The 12,542-nt window shown below is 39.7% G+C and overlaps 1 protein-coding gene across 4 annotated transcripts; it reads left to right on the forward strand.

The window, feature by feature from the left end:
• The first annotated feature begins 2,078 nt into the window (after positions 1-2,078).
• bmp5 (bone morphogenetic protein 5) lies at positions 2,079-11,313 on the forward strand. Of its 4 annotated transcripts, none has more exons than XM_076076908.1 (8): positions 2,079-2,758; positions 2,831-2,936; positions 5,411-5,603; positions 8,506-8,654; positions 8,940-9,159; positions 9,611-9,674; positions 9,790-9,900; positions 10,047-11,313. In XM_076076908.1, exons 1-8 carry the CDS (start codon positions 2,441-2,443, stop codon positions 10,194-10,196), a joined length of 1,311 nt encoding a protein of 436 aa, XP_075933023.1. In that variant the 5' UTR covers positions 2,079-2,440; the 3' UTR covers positions 10,197-11,313. The 4 variants fall into 4 exon arrangements, with proteins under 4 accessions (XP_075933023.1, XP_075933024.1, XP_075933021.1 ...); XM_076076909.1 differs by having other exon boundaries at positions 2,079-2,740; positions 8,940-9,137; positions 9,598-9,674; XM_076076906.1 differs by having other exon boundaries at positions 2,079-2,936; positions 8,940-9,137; positions 9,598-9,674.
• Positions 11,314-12,542: the final 1,229 nt, after the last annotated feature.

Here is a 12,542-nt window from a genome sequence, read left to right on the forward strand (position 1 = left end):
CGTAGTGGAGCGTCACTGCAGGCACCAGTCTAGAGCTGATCTGGAACAAACGGACATTCTCAGGAAGATCTCATCTTTACAGTCTCGCTCTGTCGTGGAAACAAAACGGACCTCCTCTAGCACCAATTATGTGATCTTAGACAGTCAACAGAACTAGATCCTATCACATTTTACTATGTTTGTATTTTGTATCATTATTCACACGTCTTTGGACATGCTTTGAGGTTTTAATGGTGCTAAGATAATTAATACTATGCTCCATTTAATACCTCTCATCTGAGCACCTCGTACTCATGTACTTCATGTGTGTCTGGATCTCTCTCTGGGCAGTGTGGCTGGTGCATTTTCCCATATTGCCCCGTGGTGTTGCTTCATTGCATGTCACTCTCTAAATTTCCCCCTCACATTGGATTAGTGCTATATCTTCTGTTAAAAACACACACACATGTTCTATTATCTATAAATTAAATGTTGAATGAATTGTTTCACGATAAATGATGTGTGAAAGACTGTGATTTCCTGTAGCTGATTGTGACCTGCTGTAAGCCTGTTCCTGAAGCATTTAGTTTGACTGTTAAGCTCTTAACTCTTATGAAAACATTTTAAAACAGATAATATTGTGTATCACCCAAGATAAATGAATACTTTCCCTCCTATCACAATCATTCATCACTTACCATTTTACTCCAAGTAGGAAGCAACATGTTTAAAGTTGCACTGTCTAAGAACATGCTGAGATTTCACTTTGAAATATGTCATTTATGTTCTCAAGGCTTTCCTTTCATTACTGTAGCAGGTATTTTATGTTATTTATAAAAGAGTCATAACTGTGTATTTCAGCCGTGACATGTCTTAAACAGCTTTTGTAATTTTATTATTTTGTTAAAAGGTGACTTTTGTATGAATCTTTCTCTCTCTTTTTTACTAGAATTAAAATATCTTAATGATTTGTGAACTTAGTTTGGTCTGTGATTTGGGCTTTAAGTTTCAGGGTTATTACAGGAGTTCATCACATCATCGATCGAATCTTTCTCCTCGATTTAAAAAACCCCACTTGTTCTTTGTTTTTTGTGAGCTGTGAACGTTTACATTTTACTGCAGCACCAAAAAGGATGTAGCGTGGAAAGAAAAAAAAGAGCATCACCTGGGTCCTTAAGGACACACTGTAACGTCAATACAAGCGCAAACGTAGAATGTGTGTGTGTGTGTGTGTGTGTGTGTGTGTGTGTGTGGAACTTCAGAAATAACAATTTACGTTATTTGTACACTAGATGGCGCTATGTGGTAACATCTCAGCATATCGAGGAGTTGTACTACCTGAAAGAGACTCTTCCTTTTTTCATTTTGGACAGCAGCCACCCATCACATGGAAACCTCTGAGTATTTATGTTTTTAATTATCCCAGCAATTTAACTTCTACACGTGGTTTACTTAGTGCTCCTCCGAGAACGGTACTTACTGGGCTCCTTGTGTCAACTTAACTTATACTTTTCTATACTGTATTAATATTGAATTTGTTTTTGTGTTATTTTGATCTCTTCCATGATCTGCTCCTACATGGGATCATTTTTAGTGCAGCACATTAGAAGTTGGCCCACTTGTTTGTTGGTGCATTTAATAAAATAATATTGCATAGCATCCCAGTGGGTCATAAGACCAGTATGAAAACAGGATCCTTGTTGTTGGTGGTGACTGCAGCTGGAGCCCTCTCCCATAAACACGTGGACTTCAATAAGTTGAGGTGATTAAAAGGCTCTGTCATTATTCTTTCACTCGTTAAGACGGGCTCTCGGATTTCAAGTGTCTCCTTTTACACTCCTGAGCAGCCACATTCATCATGGGACTGGCCTGAAGTTTATTGCCGCCGCTAGAGGTGGATGCAAAAACAAAAGTTGAGTGTGGGATGGACTCAGAGGGCAACTAGCCCCAACGCACTCTCTCAAGGGGTGAGGGGTGGGGGGAAAGAAAAATACGAGTGGGAGCACGAGTCTAGCTCCTCTGTTCATTTTTTTTTTGACACATTTTAACACATTTCATCCACTGGAAATTCCGGGTTATCCCTCGACGTTATGGGCGTACCTACGTGTTTCTGCATCACAGAGGAGTAAGGTGAGGGACGGGGTCATAACTCCATAAATACTTGGTGTGGCAGAGGCTTTGGATGGACCCTGGAGGAGTAAATACAGCTGGAGGAAGCTTGCGCACTGGACAGGAGCGGCGACTTTTCTGCAAGCTGATACCTCACTTGTAGAAGGGCTGACTGGTAAAAAAAAAAAAAAAAAAAGAAGCCTTCTCAGTTACCACCGTGAAAGTTGTGGTGCCTCTGTCTAATATGGGAAGTATATGAGTCCTTGTTGGCAGAGATATAACTTATTTTATTTTTCTCACGGAGTGCGATGTAGTTCAACTTCACATCCCAAAGTGAACTGTATTTGTCAAGATGACAGCGCTTACACCTCTGAGCCGTGCTGTACTTGGACTCGCGTGGAGCTGCTTGAGTTTTCTGTCCTGCGCTCATTGCGGGTTAAGTGACAACCATGTGCACTCCAGTTTTATTTACAGGAGGTTGCGCAATCACGAACGCAGGGAGATCCAGAGAGAGATCCTCTCCATCCTGGGCTTGCCTCACCGTCCGAGGCCCTTCTCTCCCGGGAAGCAGGCGTCCTCCGCGCCGCTGTTCATGCTCGACCTGTACAACGCCATGGCCGTGGAGGAGGAGGAGGGGATGCAGCAGCTGGGCGCCGGGAAGAGCTTCAGTGCCAAGGCTCAAGGGCACTCCAGGAAAGCTTACTACAGCCCCCAGCATGCCGGGTACTCTCGTGTGGCACAGCCTTACCGCGCGGCCCCGCTGTTGGGCCACAACCCCGCACTCACCACAGCGCAGGACACCAACTTTCTCAATGATGCCGACATGGTCATGAGTTTTGTCAATTTAGGTAAGTGGCATTTAAGTGGGATCATTTCGCACCAGGATTCATAAAATCAATATTAATCGGAATTAGAATGAAGGATATTATATTTTATAATATTATATTTCAATATTATTTAGAGAAAACTCAAAGTATTCAAAAACTCCATCTCCAACTTTCTTCATCTTAATTCCCTCCAAGGGAATTAATAGGTAGGCTGTAATAAGGAAATGATCTGAATGCACATAATCTTGGAAGAAAAACATTTAATTTTTTTTTACATTAATTAAGTGCAACATGTGTCCAGTGCACTGTAGACTGCAGCACTAAAGCCTTCATCACGTATTTCAAGAGACAAAGACTTCGGTCTATCTTAATTCCTTAAATTAATTCTTGGCCTGATTGCTGTGGAAATCAACACATAATACATTTTATCAAAATATATATATATTTTTGACACATGTAGATTTTTTGCTTAAATAACCTGAGCAATGTTGTCCTATAAATAACTATCTTAGTTAAGTTCCTCTCACTCATATCATTCAGAGGCTGTTTTTTTTTATCTCTAGTGTCTACATCTAAATGTCAACATGTACATTCAGACATCAGTTCAGTTGCTTTAGTCTTTTGTGAAATATTTAGTATTTAACAGAATTAGGCCCAACATTTTGACCTTTTGCCAATTTGTGCTGCTTTCTATTAAAAGGCAGCTGATCTGTATAATGATTGTGTTTGTTCAGTAGCAGCGACCCTTAACCCGGCAGTTCACAGCACCTTATCAGATGACTGTCTGACCTTGAGAAAATTGGTCTAAATTATTTCCTGTTGTTAAAATGGGAGTGATGTTGACTGATGCCTTTATTTCACGAGTTTCTGTCACCAAGATAAAGCATTAGTCTAGTCATATTTGTAGCAGTTATCGTTCTTTAATGAACATGGAAAGTTAAATAAATAAATATTACAATATACAGAAACCCTAATGAAAGATAAACAAATTTACCAATCTTTAGATATTGTTGGAATTTTCTTTTCTTTATAATAGAGCAAAACATGCAAAAGTGAATTTGTGTAGAGTTGCCTGGAAGTATAATCCCTCACCTTGGCCTAAGCCCATCTGTTTCCACTTACCACTATACCAGGGCATGTACACTGTCAGCCTTGAAAGCTCTGCTCTCGTTCTGGGGACTGTCAGTGAAGTGTTCAATGGGGCTCTGTCTTTATTACAGTACACTCAAATATAGCTACTGACCTCAACTGTTTTAGAAACGTCGATGTGGCATTGCATGCAGTTTAATATGCTTACTGGAACAATTTTAACTTTCAGTGTATAAATAGTCAGCTATTGAAAATCTATACAATGCACATACATGGGATTGTATGCAAGAGGAGTGAAGATAAAACACACCAGTAATTTATTACAGCAAAATATGGGTACTGCCCTATTAGCACAAGTAGAATCCAATTAATATGCAACACATCAAGAATGCTCAAGGAACTTACCAGAGAGTGAAGTCATTATTGTTCAATCTTCATTTTAAACTTAAATGCCCTCAGTGGCAACTCTGCTTCAGATTACTGCCTGTGGCTAATATAATGGAACACGCTCAGTGGGTAAAAGTCAGACCTGACCTCTGACCTGTTTGTGCTAAGTAACCCCAGGCGTCCTCTCTCGATAAAATATCAGGGAAATGCACTGCATGATATCCCTACGGGTGTCAGAAAATCCACTGACCTCAGCCACATGCCACTTTTCTGCTACTAGGCAGGGCTGTGAACCAGTTCATATTGTCAGCATATTCATATCGTTGGTACACTGAGACTCTTTGATTATTAGTCATTACATTGAGGGGCTTTATTTTATCTACAAAAATAGATGCAGCCTCTTGAAAAATTCCAGCTGCACATTTATTTCTATGCTGCAAAATAGAAAAATATATGTTCCAAGTTTTTAAACATAAAAAAAAAAAAAAGCATCTTATGTTACTCATTATATTAGAAATATTTTTACGGGTTAAGGGTCATTAAACACTCCCAGCACATTGTATGAAACCTACAGGAGGTCAGTAGGAGGTCAGAAATGAGGTCAGAGTAGACGCTGACATGACATTGAAGAATCCTGTCTTTTCTCTCACATGAGGAGCAGACGAAAGTGTCTTTAATTGAAATCAGCCTGTTTTTCTTAACTGACAGCCCATTCATCATGGCCAGAGAATGCAGTTAGGCACACAGTAGAGGGCCTGTCTGGGAACTGCTACCTGTATTCAGTTGACTGATTTAATGAACTGGAAAGTGCTTTTGTTGGTAGCCAAAATGTTTGGATTGGACCTGGAATGTAAAAGAAGATGTGATAAATTACTCTTTTTCTGTGAATTAATGCTGGCATATTTTCTCTTCAGAGCAACGCACGCAGAGGTTCAGGAGTTGAAGTCATATTGTTTTTATCAGCGTGAGCTTTGCTGCCAGTAAAAATGAAATTTATCATAAAATATTTTCTTTCCCAGTGGAGAAAGATAAAGATTTTTCTCACCAACGAAGACACTACAAGGAATTCCGTTTTGATCTGACTCAGATCCCGGAGGGAGAGGCGGTGACTGCTGCAGAGTTTCGGATCTACAAGGACCGCAGTCATGCTCGCTACGACAATGTTACTCTGAAGGTTACCATACATCAAGTCATCAAGGAATATCAAAACAAGTAAGCACCCGATCACTGAAAAGCAAACATTAAAAGCAGTGGTGGATAGTAACTAAGTAGAGTTACTCAAGTACTGTACTTAAGTACAATTTTGAGGTACTTGCTTTTTACATATTTCCATTTTCTGCTACTTTACTACAATCATTTCCAATACAAGTATTATATTTTTTACAGAAGTAGAAGTTTTTGAGATTTTACATACAAAACATATGACCATCTTACAAGAAGCAATGCAGAATTACAGATTAAACTGCCAACAATATATGAAGTAGTTAAATTAGCTCTACCTCTATCAGCTAAAACATTAAAATGCTGCTTTCTAATCAGACATTTTAGTCCAGGAGCACTCTGACAGGGGCCCGATGAGTAGTTTGACCCCATGCAGTTATCTTATTTCACAGTTAAAAAGGCAAACGGTTCAACAGCTAGTGTCTTGCACTAGTTCAAACTTTCCACTCGCACAGAACGCCCTTCTATCTCCAACTCTGTTCTCCTTCATTCGCACCATGTCTGCCTTACAAATATAGTTCTCGGATAAAGAGAAGTCCATTAGCAAGTCGGCCACTTATGAAGCTTGGAAGGTCCATCAGTTATCACTCGTCTTGTGTTGCCTGCCAAGCTGGCCGGGTCCCAGATGAAACCATGAGGGCCCACAATAGGGGGGAAGGGGCTCCCGCGGGTGCTCCTGTGGTCACTGTTATGCCCACCACCTGCCTGTCTTAACAATATTCCGGAAGTTTAAGCCATGACATAGCTGAATACACAAGGGTGTACTTAAAAGTGGGCCCACATTTGCTTGCCAAAAATGTGTGTGGGTGATTGAAGGGGAGATATGGGCCTCCTGGGCTTTGAAAAGGTCCAAGTCAATGGACTCTGCCATCTTAAAGGGAAAGACTGCTCAGTCTAGGTTTTCACAAACGTTTTAATGGGGAATCGTGTGTTTGAGTTATGTGTTCACAAAGAAGAACAACTATTTCCCAGTGCAAGAAATCTTAGAAACAATATTGGAGTCTGTGATTTTAAAACAACCACTTTGCTCAAGTTTTTCCTCAACTCAGAAAGCCAATTAAAATCATATATGAGCACTCTTTGTTTGTAAGCTTACTCTTTTATTCTTCTTCTTTTTTTTTCAACACAAATGAATCACTGCCAATTGTTTTAAGTCGTTATTTCTACAAAATCCACTTGAACAACAACACAAGTATGGTTCAGTTAGCCGTTAGTTAGTAGGTTTAAGTAGCTAAATAAAAGCCCTTTGTTGGGGCATCGTAATGGTTTAAGATACTGACTTTAAGATCTAATGAACGTGTTGAATGCGTTTCCTTGCCTTTAAAACATTTACAGAGATGTTTTTTGTTAGAGTGTGAAACTTACAGTGTTTACATGCAAGCAGTTTTCCTCACAAAATATGTTGTTACTTTATTGCCACTGTCGATCGGGGAAACCAGCGCCCTCGAGCATAAGAACGGAACAAAGCGAAGACCTCTTAAAAACATATTGCTTCATATATCTACAGTACTAGTGGTCAAAAACTCAACAGGGTACCTTTAAAGTCAGACAACTATACGCACCACCCTGACCTACACTATATCAACGTCACACTACGTTCTGCACTGCAACTGAACTTTGCTAACTGAACATAAATTGCTAATAGAGAAAAGTGGCACATGAACATAATTTGCAGGAGACAGACTAAAAAAAAAGAGTTACTTCTATTTCTGGTGTCTACTCACTTTAACTCACTCTCTGCGGAACAGTAGATCCAGTAATCACAGATGAAGGGGCGGGATACGCATTTTCCTCTTGGATACGGCTCTGGGAATTGTGAATTCTTACCTCCACAAACTAAATTATCACAGGATATGAGCTTAATACTCTACGTTTCAAAGAGGAAGTTCACCATTATGTCAATCATAACGACTGACCTCATGTGGAATTCCACATGAGGTTTGAGTTTTATTACACCTGTAATAAACACATGAATAATTCCATGGAACCGCAAAAACTAAACAGGCGCTGCCTTATCCGACCTGCCACTTGAAAGGAACCCAATGCAAATTGCGAAGCGGGGCTTTTTCAACTCCGGGTTTATTGATGCCGTGTGTTAACAATACACAAGGGCAGATATACATCATTCATAACTTTTGAAATATTTTGCCCATCAAATCACGTTAAACCACACAACTCTGCAGTTTATTACAAGTCTCAGCTCCTTCAATAATAGCCTATAATAATAACTGCTTTCTTTTTATCTCCAGTACAAAGGCACACAAAAATGACCAAATTACTCTTACACACAAAATCGCAAGTTTTCAATAATGAAAGCCTTTTTTAGAAGAAGTATGTTGGATTCAAAAGGATGAAGAGATAAAGAAACTACAATAAAACTAATAAAAACCACTCGGATGTTTGGCCTATGCGTCAGAGTTTGGGCTAAAGCAGCCATTTGTGATCAGTCAGTGGTACCTCGTTTATTTGTTCCAGTCCAACTGGTAACAACCTCTTGGACCAAGTTTCTATGCCCTCAAAGAAGCACATGGTTTCCTTTTTGTGTTCCATTAAAGCTATGCAACATTAAGGTGCACATGTTTTTATTTTCTCCAGACTGTAGCAGGCACTGAGGTTTAATAATTTGTTTAAAATGCAGCGGTAAAGTGACCACATTCATTTCACTAGAACCTCTCAGAAACGCAGGAGTAGCAATCTTGAAATCCAACAGAGACTAAATAAGTTTTCAGTGGATTTGCATGTATTTTAAACAATTAGAAGACATACTGTGTGTTGGTTTTTGTTGTATAATAGATGCTGCTTGCATGTGTGCACTGGCTGTTTGAGTGTGCATCACTTTGACTGCGGCTTATTTAATGCAGATGTTCGTCTCATTGTTTTTTCTTACCTTCAGCGATGCAGAGACGTTCTTGCTCGACTCCAAAAGGGTCCAGGCATCTGATGGAGGCTGGTTAGTGTTCGACATCACGACCACCAGTAACCACTGGGTGATGAACCCACAGCAGAACTTAGGCCTGCAGCTCTGTGTGGAGACTGGAGATGGCAAGTGAAGTTCAGTTTTTCTTTCTATCAATTTGTTTTACTTTTGGGATATAGAAAACGTCAGGAAGCTAAGACAGTTTAAGGCAATATAGACAAATGTGACTTGTACATTTGACAATCTGTGGATTATTTTATATTTACTACTAATACATGGCCACAAAACAGATCAATGGCTGGACCAAGTACTCGTAAAGATACTAGACTAACCTTAAAGGCAGTCATAAAAACGATGCAAAATCCCATTTCCTTTAGTTTTGTATTGTATTTACCTTCTGTCTCTTAAAGGTCGAAGTATCAACATAAAATCTGCCGGAATAATTGGGAGGAATGGGCCTCAGTCCAAACAGCCTTTCCTGGTTGCTTTCTTCAAGGCCAGTGGGGTGTTGCTTCGCTCTGTCAGAGCTGCTGGTGGTAAAAAAAAGAACCACAATCGCAATAAATCTACTAATCAACAAGAATCATCTAGGGCACCAAAAACCGGAGGTATGTGCACTTTTATGACGTAGTTATCCAATACACATCTGATCTCTTGATTAGATTTTAATGACATCCTTTTGCCTGGCTAACGGCCTGGCCGTCTTTCCATCAGACTGTCCATCCATTTGTCAGACTCGCCAACTTAATTTCCAGGAGCAAGATATCTCTACAATCACTGGCCAGACTGCACACTGATGTGGGAAAGAAGACACCTATTTTATTTCAAATGTATCACTAAAATGTAGTGATTGACGGAGCCCAACTGTAGGATGATATTGTGTACTTCCAAAAGTCTGTATTTATGGACTGCATATATGTATGTATTTCTAGTGCATTTGTTCAGAAGCTTTCTAGATTTCAATGCCCCTGTTGTGCTAACCTTCCTACAGTTAAGACATAAAACAATATTAACAGTCACTACTTTTTGTTATCAATAATAGCCTTTTATTTGTATTCCTTTTATCAGATTACAACACAAGTGAACAGAAGCAAGCCTGCAAGAAGCATGAACTTTACGTCAGTTTTCGAGATTTGGGCTGGCAGGTAAGACAAAACTATTTATATCATTAACAAATGACAGTAACACAATGAACAGTGCCTTTTTGATTGAGATTATCAGGCGTTCTAAATAAAGAAAGCTCATCATTTTTTTGTCAAGGATTGGATCATCGCACCTGAGGGCTATGCTGCTTTTTACTGTGATGGGGAATGCTCTTTTCCACTCAACGCACACATGAACGCAACAAATCATGCAATTGTGCAAACGCTGGTAAGTATTCTTTAGAGCGCATTGCATCGCGTAAAAGCAATACAAATCACGTTATAAGCTACCATAATGTTCTCAGCAGTTCTTATTCATTTGAAGCTCATTGCTGTTGCACCTCTTTTAAACCTACTTCGTGCTCTCATTTATAGGTCCATTTAATGTTTCCTGACAACGTGCCAAAGCCGTGCTGTGCCCCGACCAAGCTCAACGCGATATCAGTGCTTTACTTTGATGACAGCTCAAACGTTATCCTCAAGAAATACAGAAATATGGTAGTTAGGTCTTGTGGTTGCCATTAACTTTCATTTTTAATTTATGTGATCTGGTATGGGAATCGCTGGAAAACACATCTGCTGCAGGTGTGATGTGATGTACAGTATTATGTATATAAAGTTTTATTGCCTAATTTATTTTATTTTCTTTTTCTAAAATAGCACTGAATATTGTGATATTTAAATTTTTACGTCAGTTATCAGTTAACTTTTGTGTCCATTGGCATATACTCCCTCTTATTTACGTCTGTATGATAACTTTTATGAGTTAACTATTCACTGGAGTCATCATGATGCATAAGCTCGCCTCCCCCTTCTGCTCCTTTTTCCCTTTTTTACAATATGTTTGTGCTATAAATACTCACTGAGCTAGAACTATACATGGATCTCAGTATTTGGTGTTTTTCTTCAATGTTAATTTTGTCTCTTAGTGTCATTATGGACCCACATTTATAATGACGCACACAGAATAATGTAGCATCACAAGTTAATTTGACAAACAACTGAGACCACACGATGATGCCATGATTAACATCACAAACTCAACAGGCTGTTGGAAAAACTGTAAATCAAATTGGAGGACAAGGACGAAAAAAATAGTGAGTGTTCTCTAATGTGAACCAAACTGCCCAAAGCTATTTTCAAGCCACCACTGTCTTTCAGCACTGAGACTGTTTCGCCTTTTCCAAGCCAGCTTTTTTTTGTTTTTCATAAGAGAGTGTGTTCACAGACGGGGGATTATGTCAGCCTGGAATGAAACGCTCATAATGTTGAGTGTTCACTTATGAATGCTTTACACATTATGTCATTTTTTAAACAATGGTTATGTAAATCTCTTTCATAAACACTGTTTTCTCATTCCTCTGTGGACTAGCTGTAAATTAATTCTATCTTATGTTTGGGGAAAGTATATCTTAATGTAGAGTGTTGTGTATTTTAATAAATGTACCACTTGAAAACTCTCATCTTTTGCTTTGCCTTGACTTGACCTCACAGCTTCTCGTGCTCCATCTATCACCCTAAACTATTTATGCAGTTATGCATTTCATCTCGGGGCTTTTCCCCCTCTGCTCCAGCTGCAAGTCCTCCAGCCTTTTCAAATTCAAGTTGTCCTTTTGTATTTCTGTTTGGAGTTCTGCGGATGTTTTACACACTGTTGCCAGACTACCGTCTCAGATTTCTAAATGTTTGACAAGTAGGATATAAACTAGGGGTCCACCCATGAGGCCTGTTGACATGCTCTTGAGGAGTGGTATTGCTGGTGGTACATTGCTTTCAGTGCTGTGACCTAGACAGCCCAAAAAGGGTGATTATCATGAGGCTGCAAGCAGAGTGTGGTATATAATTTTGTTAGTAATCCCTTCCTGATTATGGGAAAAGATACCATCCATCACATGATTTGTGTGATTTGCATGCCACACGTCTGCTTGCCTGCATTCTGTATACTGATATTTTGGATGTTGCCATCTGCTCAGAGCTGAGATTCACCCCTGGAAACAAAGTGGTGAGCATAAACTAAACTGAGCGAGTGTTGCCGCATTCCCTCCTCATTCAGGATAAGCAGAAATTTCCAGAAATTTGCGAGCAAACGAGCTATTTCCAGAGAAGCCCTCTGGTTACACGGGGATGTTCAATGGTCTTGGAAATCTAGGGATTAGGTTAAGGATTAATAATTATTTACACAACTGTGTTGACCTTAACTGAACACAGGATATGTACTGTTGCACTTTTTCTCCCCCTACCCTTCCACTTTTATAACATTTTTTTTCTCTGACATGGCAGAACATTGAGTGACTGTATTTCACTTAATTAAAAGCAGTGGCTGGCCGGCCCAGATGTTATGGGCTCCATCTAAAAGGAGTGTTGACATTCACTGAATAGAAGAGGCCACCTGCTAACTTAACTCTTGGCTTGAGGGGTGATTTGCATTCCTGCGGCCTGTTGCCTGGCATGATTACTCCTAGCACTTCACAATCCCATCTACTGTTTAATATTATGGATTCTTTCCAATACAGCTACATTTCTTCCTTTTCTGCTACGCAGGAGCTGCTATGAATGAGCTCCTATTTAAGTTCTCCAAAACTACACAGCCCTCTTGACAGCGACCTCCTGACCACATGAAAGGAAAGGGCAACAATTGCCATACTCAGTGCAGATAAATATAGTGGCCCCTTCTCCTTTGAGAACCCCGTGGTCCAAAAACAGGCTCCGGTGAGTCAGACGTGCCTTGACATTCATCAGATCAGCACTTCCACTTCTGAAACATGCTGGAAAAAGGTCACGACTCATCACAGTTTATGTGGAGGAATTCTTGTGAATTATTCATTAATCACGCTCTCAGGTTTATCGTATATTTCATAACATACTGTTGGC

This window comes from Anarhichas minor, unplaced genomic scaffold (genome assembly GCF_050575085.1).
Source record: "Anarhichas minor isolate MPS153535 unplaced genomic scaffold, ASM5057508v1 ptg000058l, whole genome shotgun sequence".
NCBI classification, from domain to species: Eukaryota; Metazoa; Chordata; class Actinopteri; order Perciformes; family Anarhichadidae; genus Anarhichas; species Anarhichas minor.